Here is a 7,500-nt window from a genome sequence, read left to right on the forward strand (position 1 = left end):
CAGGGGGCGTGAAAAACATGAACACTCAAGGGGCACCAAGCACCACAGAGTCCCGAACACCAGAGGGAAACCCCAAAGGGGCGGGGCAGGGCACGAATAAACACAGGATGACAGTCTTTTCTTTATTTACACAAGTTATTTACCTGACACTTTTCTATAGGCACAATACAGGGGGAAACCAGCACGTCACACTGCACGATACAGCTTATAACAGGGCAACACAAAGTTTATATCAGGTCACAAGGGCACACACGAGGTCTTCACAGGAGCAGCACCCAACCACTTCTTGGCTTGTTCCTCTGCTCCTCCGCTCACAGCCATTTGCATCATGTTTGCCAGGTCCCTTCATGTTAACACATGCCCAGGTCATCCTTTTCATGTTAACACATGTTTCGCACATAGACAAAGACCCACTGGCGTAGCAATACATATATATATACATATACATACATATATATACATATACATATATATATACATATATATATTAGATATGTATATATGTTATATATATATATATATATATATATATAATATAGATATATATATATATATATATATATATAATATTATATAAATAGATATATATATATATATATATATATATATATATATATATATTATATATATATATATATATATATGTGGTGTGTGTGTGTGTGTGTGTGTGTGTGTGTGTGTGTGTGGTGTGTGTGTGTGTGTGTGTGCATATGTATCTATGTATGTATGTATACATATATGACTGTGTATATATGTGTATGTATGTGTATATATATATACACACACAAACACACATACATATATATATACACATAAATACATTGTGTGTGTCTAAACACACACACACACACACACACACACACACACACACACACACACACACACACACACACACACACACACACACACACACACTATAAGATGTGGATAATGCTATTTCTGTTACAGGATGTGGAAAATTCTATTTCGGTTACCAGTGGACCACGTGGCTGTTTTCCACGTGGATCCAAATTACCAAATAAGAACCACCCGCTCAGCGAGGGCGGAGGTCACGATCAGCTGCCCGGAGAGAGGGCGGAGCTGACCTTAGCGCGGTGGTAGCTTAGCACGAACTCAAACGAGGTCAGATATAAAATGTGACCTCCGCCCTCGCTGAGCGGGTGGTTCTTATTTGGGACATTTGGATCCACGTGAAAACAGCCACGTGGTCCACTGGTAATAGAAATAGAATTATCCACATCCTGTAACAGAAATAGCATTATCCACTAGGTGGCCGAGCAATATAAGATGTGGATAATGCTATTTCTGTTACAGGATGTGGAAAATTCTATTTCGGTTACCAGTGGACCACGTAGCTGTTTTCCACGTGGATCCAAATGTCCCAAATAAGAACCACCCGCTCAGCGAGGGCGGAGGTCACATTTTATATCTGACCTCGTTTGACCGAGAGTTCGTGCTAAGCTACCACCGCGCTAAGGTCAGCTCCGCCCTCTCTCCGGGCAATTGACCGTGACCTCCGCACGGCCCGATTATAACTAGACATGTCTCGTGTGTTTTATACTGCGTGGTATCACCTCTCAGAAATAAAGAGTCAAGCTGAATACCAGTATCAATACCCCTGCAAGCCAATGTAATTGGGTTCTATACCCGTTATACACACACACTGTAAAAGGCACAGGACCTCAAACAATGGTTATGGCCGGTTGGCCGTGATAGTGATTATGATGGCTTGGCTCTTTATATGAGAGTTTTACACAGTGAAGGGAGCGCACGAGACTTGTCTTGGATAAGCGCTGGGCGTGGGGTCGAGGGTTCTGGCCAACCAGCCCTGAGGGGCGAAAGCTGGACTGACCTTATCACCTCGAGCGCTGGACACGAACTGAAGGTCAAACGAGGTCAGATAAAATCGGCATCTACGCCCTCGCTGAGTTCTTCCTTCTTAACTCGACTTAGAGCCACGTGGCAACCGGCCATGTGGTCTATTGTCTAATGGGTTACACATCTTGTGCTTATGTACACGCCATATTGCTCAGCCACCTACTCACGCCTCGTCCTCGAGGCACCTTAGATTGGCCTCAAGGGGTAACCCAACTTTGCCTGGTCCTGATTGGCTGGTAATCTCATTCTCACGTGCATTGTCCTTGGTTAATCTTCGTGGCTGCTAGGCCCCGTTGTCCTCTTCTTCCTGGTCCTTGGTGTAATCTATCCGTCCTCAACTTAGGATTCGTCTAGACTTCCTCGTAGTCTTGTCCAGGTCTAACTCGGCGGCGTACTCGTCCACACGTCCTCGCAGATCAGGTTCAGGTCCTTATCGGCTGCATGCTAGTCCTCGCATCCTCATAATCTTTGTCTGGATCTACGGGCGTCCGGGCAGGCGGCGCCCTTCCACAGCACCCTGGGACGCCTGGTACCTGCGCTGGTGATTTCCTGGTCTTTCGCTGGATCTATGGGTGTCCCGGAGGGCGGCGTACTCTTCCAGTACATCATGGGGCGGCTTAATACCTGCACTGACGAACATCCTGGTCCGCAGGCTTCTGGCAATCTTCTGGTGACATCCTTCATTTCTGCAGCAGGGTTCTTCTTTGGTGCCTTGTCGGATATCGTCGGTGTGATTGCTATATATAGTTGGGGAACCAGATCATACACGTAAGGGCCAAAACAGTAAGAAAAAAGAAAGGCAACAGAGAAGAGGGGGTGTAAAGTGCTACAGGCGGGTTATTTATATAAATCTGCAGTTTTTAATGTTTGTTTTCACTTTATATTTGTCTTTTTTTGTTGTTTTTTTGATAAAGAATAGGAGAGGGAGACATCAGTAGCGATCCGCATGGACCTGGCTTGAACTACCAACCATCTCTGATAGATATGAGAGTAGATAAGGGAAACGACAATCCGCAAGGATTTACTTGAACCAATTGTCGTCCCACAGAGAAGAAATAAATGTCATCATGTACTATTCACTCATCACAACTGGCAAAATCACTGGCAAAAGAGATACATCATAGATCTTTATGCCTGCAACTACGACAGCAACAAACTCCATTAAGGAAAAGGTTTCAGCATCTTTTGTTCTGCCTGGATAAGTGAGTGAGTGTGTGTGTGTGTGTGTGTGTGTGTGTGTGTGTGTGTGTGTGTGTGTGTGTGTGTGTGTGTGTGTGTGTGTGTGTGTGTGAGCGACAGCGAGCGTAAATGAAAATGAAAATGAGAGTGAGCTCACACAGAAAATGTATCACAAACACGAAGATTAACGTTCAATATAATAAAACAGTGATGAATTAGCACTGCTATTGATGCAAAATTATTTCAACTACCACACTGAATTCAGCTTTTCATGTTATGCAACAGAATGTACTCACTAATGAATTATGATGTGAAAACATATTCACAAGCTTTCTAGCAAGCAAATCTCCTTGAGGTAAGAAATTCTGAACTGCCGAGGTAGCCATGTCTTGCTATGCATGTTAGACTTCATCAACGGGGGGGGGGGGGTTCTATACCCAAAATGCCGTATAATGAAGTGAACTGAGCTGGGGAAATCTATAAATAAAGATCTCTTCTATATATCTGTGATGGGTGCCCATGACATTCCCCACAGGTATCTAACTATCGTGAATAACACGATTCCTTACAATTTACCCAAAACATGCAAGTGACTTCTAGAGAGTGAGAAGGGCGTGATTAATAAGTGAATAACGATTCTAGCTTAAACCCTAGTCCTACGTTAATGAACAGACGTAACTGCTGGTCACACCGACTCGGAAGTTGCCGAACGAACGAATAACTTCGGTTTTACCTGTATCTACTATCGTAACATAGGACTGTAGATTAATTAGGCGATTTATGCAACCCCAGCTTATATCTGGCAGCCCTGTGCACTATGATATGGGGAAGATCCTAACAATATACTCAAAATAATATATGTATATAAAATCGCGTTACAAGCTCTGTTCTAGCACCGAAAGAACGTGTCATCAATGAGCAATGTAATGATGCTACGGTTATCCCCATGGTGTCAACAACAACAACCAAATCACAGGAAAAACAAGTGGTCATCTCTTGGCCCTTTCCACGTCCCAACTGACCAGAAGGGTAAGAGAAAGTACGGTCAGGTCAGGGCGATAAAATGAAATGATGTCCATGATAACAATAATTACATATTCATTAAATTCGTTGTAGTTGAAACAATATGAATCTCTAATAATGAGAGAAATTAATTAACTACTTGATTAAGGAACAATATTCATGTTTGTTGACTGCATATAATAATGCGATCTAAAGTCAGAAGAATAGTGTGAGAACGTGCCATTTGTTGTCACTTAGCACTTTTACCCAACAAAATCAACGGGAGAGTGACTACACATATGGCTTAAAACACATTTATGGGGGAAGAATGAAGGGAAAAGAAACAAAAACGTGTACTGATGTGCTTTTGAAAACTTGGTCGATCTTGGAAGCTGGTCGGGCGAATTTTGGAGACTGTGTGTCCGTGTGTCCGCGATCCTAAAGGACGCAAAAACCACCGCTGCCGCTGTTTGTTAAAGGCACAGGACTTAAACAATGGTTATGGCCGGTTGACCGTGATAGTGGTTATGATGGCTTGACTCTTTTATTATGAAGAGTTCTACACTAGAAGGGAGCACATGAGACTATGTCTTCGGTAAGTGCTGGGTGCAGGGTCCAGTCAACCAGCCCTGAGGGCCAAAGGCTAGACTGACCTTAGCACCTCGAGTGCTGGACACGAACTGAAAGGTCAGACGAGGTCAGATAAAATCGTCACCTACGCCCTCGCTGAGTTGTTGCTTCTTAACTCGACTTAAAGAGCCACATGGCAACCAGCCACGTGGTCTACTGGGTACACAAATACACACACACACACACTGCCACAATGGCAGTGGTTAGAGCACTGGACTTCGACCCTCATGGTCCCGAGTTTCAATTTCCGTCGCGGCAGTCGTAAAAATGCCCTGCGCTCCAACTGCTAGCTCGAGCCCGATCTCACAGCGAGAAAACGACATATCGCAGGCTTCATAGGGGAAGTCGCCGCCGTGGGATTGGTGTTAAACGCCGAACCGCGGTTGATCAGGGGCATCAATCAGGCAATGGTGTGAGACTGCAAATACCCACTCAAATAATGATTTGAGAGAGGCCGATTTCCTGCAGTGGAATAAATAGCTGTTGAGAGAATATGCAAAAATATATATATATATATATATATATTATATATATAATATATATATATATTATATTATATATATATATATATATATAATATATATATATATATATATATATATATATATATATATATATATATGTATGTATATTATACATATATATATATATATATATATATATATATATATATATATATATATATATATATATATATATATATATATATATGACAAACAAAGTTTTCCTTGGTGTTTCCCATCAATCCACTCTTCGGAGGTGACAGTGCTACCAAGAGATAAGTTATTAGTAATTTTTAAAAAATATATATGTATAGTTTAATATATACGTAAGGCCCCTCTCACTGCATGACGAGAAGTGCGTGAGTGGGACTGGCCTCACCTTGCAAGAAGAAATAGACGGCGTCCGTGTTGTTCTCGACCAAGTGCCCCGAAGGGCCTGCGTCGGCCAACCTGCACTCAGAGGTCCCGTCGGTGAGGTTGATGAAGGACCAAGCCAGGCACGAGAGTCGCACGAAGCACATGCTCTTGCAGTTGCCTGTTGGAGGCAGGGGGAGGGGTGATTGACTTGCTCTGTCTTTCTTCTGTTCTCTCGTGTGTCTGTTCTATACTGGTGGTCTGACTACCTATACTTTGTGCTTACACGCATACATAAGGCCTGTTTCTGTGTCAAAGTTCATCTATAAACAGCAAACCCGATGCTGCTCACAGATGCTGGAGGCCGGCAGGGTCTCCGCCACGTCCGCGTCCGGGATGGTCTTCCCAGGAGCCATGAAGAAGTTCCCTTTGGGAGACTTGATGTAGTGGACGCTCGGGCTCAGCGCCGCTCCCGCCGCCGCCAGCGCCGACGCCAGCGCCACAGCTAGCCTCACTACAGCCATCAGAAATTTCGCTTGAAGTTTCTGTCTCCTTTTTTATCCTTAACTATGTACTTCTGCAATGCCTGCAGATGAGCATAAGGAATTATTTTTGAGAAGTATGAAAAAAGAGGAAATTAATACTACGTATGCTAGAATGGGTGGGTGCTTCACGTGCATGGTGATGTGAAGCGATGGTGTGGTAGCCTAGATAGTGTTAAATGCTTGCATGCCTTCTCGCTTACAACTTCCACCACTGGCTAGCGCCAGTGCGAAAAAAGGAGCAGCTTTTGCATAAGTCTCCCCTGCCAGGTCACAGCCTCTCCATCATCAAGACTTCTGCAGTGCCTCCTCGTGGCCACCCATGGGTAACTGGGCACCTTGCGGTCCCAGGCTAAACTGTGGGGGATCTCGAAGCAGCAGGGAGCCCCAGAGGTATGGAGCTATGGCCCACCGGTGTGTGGACACACTCTGGCTCCGTACCAACTCCTGCCCCTAGCCACCCTGGGGTAATGGGGCAGCTTGGGGGAGGTGGGCCTTGCCAGTCCTCCTCCCCCCAGATAGACCCATCGGCAATGTCAGAAATAAATGCATATGCTGGGGGGAGGGGTGTTGTCCCTCGGAACCCCACAGGTGGATGGGTGGTCCCACAGCCTGCCAACCCCCTTTATTTGGGGCGGCGGCGGGGGTGGCAGAGGTGGCATGCACCTGGAGTGACCACCCGAGGTTTAACCTCAGGTGTGCTTTCCAAGTAGGCACTTGGAATATCTGGTCCTTGTGGCAGGATGAGCGGTTACCTCTGCTATCGCAGTAATTGAAGCGACTAGGAGTTGAGGTAGCTGCCCTCTCAGTGGTGAGAAGACCTGGTAGCGGCACGATCAGTGTGGGTGGGTACACCTGCTACTGGTCGGGTTTCAGCATTGGTCACCACCTCCAGGGTGTAGCCATAGCCATCTCCAGCCAACTTCAGCCCTCGGTAGTTGAGGTGACACCGGTTGATGAGCGTATTATGGCATTGAGACTGAAGCATGCTTTTGGCTTGTCTCTTAGTACTGTATACACCGCTACCGATGCATATAAAATTTATGTGAAAGAGGCGTTCTATGCCAAACTTGCATCTGTGGCAGACAATTGCCCCCAGAGAGATATTTGCATTGTTCTGGGCGACTTCAATGCGGTATCCTGCTGTGACCGAGCTGGCTATGAGATGTATGTCGGCCCCCATGGCTCGGGAGCTGATCCCAGCAGCGAGAATAGCCTCCTTCTCCGGGACTTTGCTAGGTCCCAGAAAATGAGGATCTCTGGCTCCTGCTACCAGCACTCCAACCCGCATAGATGGACTTGGTACAGTGATACGGGTACAGTGGCCAAGGAGATCGACCACATTCTTGTTACCACGCGATGGAGGATCCTCCAGAACTGCAGGGTTTACCGGAGTGCAGAGTTCTGTGGCA

The 7,500-nt window shown here is 45.4% G+C and overlaps 1 protein-coding gene across 1 annotated transcript; it reads right to left on the reverse strand.

Annotated features, from left to right (window-relative positions):
* Window positions 1-4,643: 4,643 nt before the first annotated feature.
* On the reverse strand, window positions 4,644-6,158 carry LOC119574486. The gene is made up of 4 exons (XM_037921767.1): window positions 5,899-6,158; window positions 5,572-5,727; window positions 5,408-5,457; window positions 4,644-4,739 (listed from the first exon to the last, which is right to left on the reverse strand). Exons 1-4 carry the CDS (start codon window positions 6,068-6,070, stop codon window positions 4,644-4,646), a joined length of 474 nt encoding a protein of 157 aa, XP_037777695.1. The 5' UTR covers window positions 6,071-6,158.
* Window positions 6,159-7,500: the final 1,342 nt, after the last annotated feature.

This window comes from Penaeus monodon, chromosome 1 (assembly GCF_015228065.2).
Source record: "Penaeus monodon isolate SGIC_2016 chromosome 1, NSTDA_Pmon_1, whole genome shotgun sequence".
Taxonomy (NCBI): domain Eukaryota; kingdom Metazoa; phylum Arthropoda; class Malacostraca; order Decapoda; family Penaeidae; genus Penaeus; species Penaeus monodon.

Excerpts from the sequence above, each read along its gene's own strand:
- LOC119574486 (XM_037921767.1), bottom strand. The coding sequence starts at position 6,070 with ATGGCTGTAGTGAGGCTAGCTGTGGCGCTGGCGTCGGCGCTGGCGGCG. Across the intron at positions 5,728-5,898 it reads CCTGCCGGCCTCCAGCATCT|GCAACTGCAAGAGCATGTGC; the intron begins GTGAGCAGCATC and ends TGCCTCCAACAG. Across the intron at positions 5,458-5,571 it reads CGTCTATTTCTTCTTGCAAG|CACTGTCACCTCCGAAGAGT; the intron begins GTGAGGCCAGTC and ends ATCTCTTGGTAG.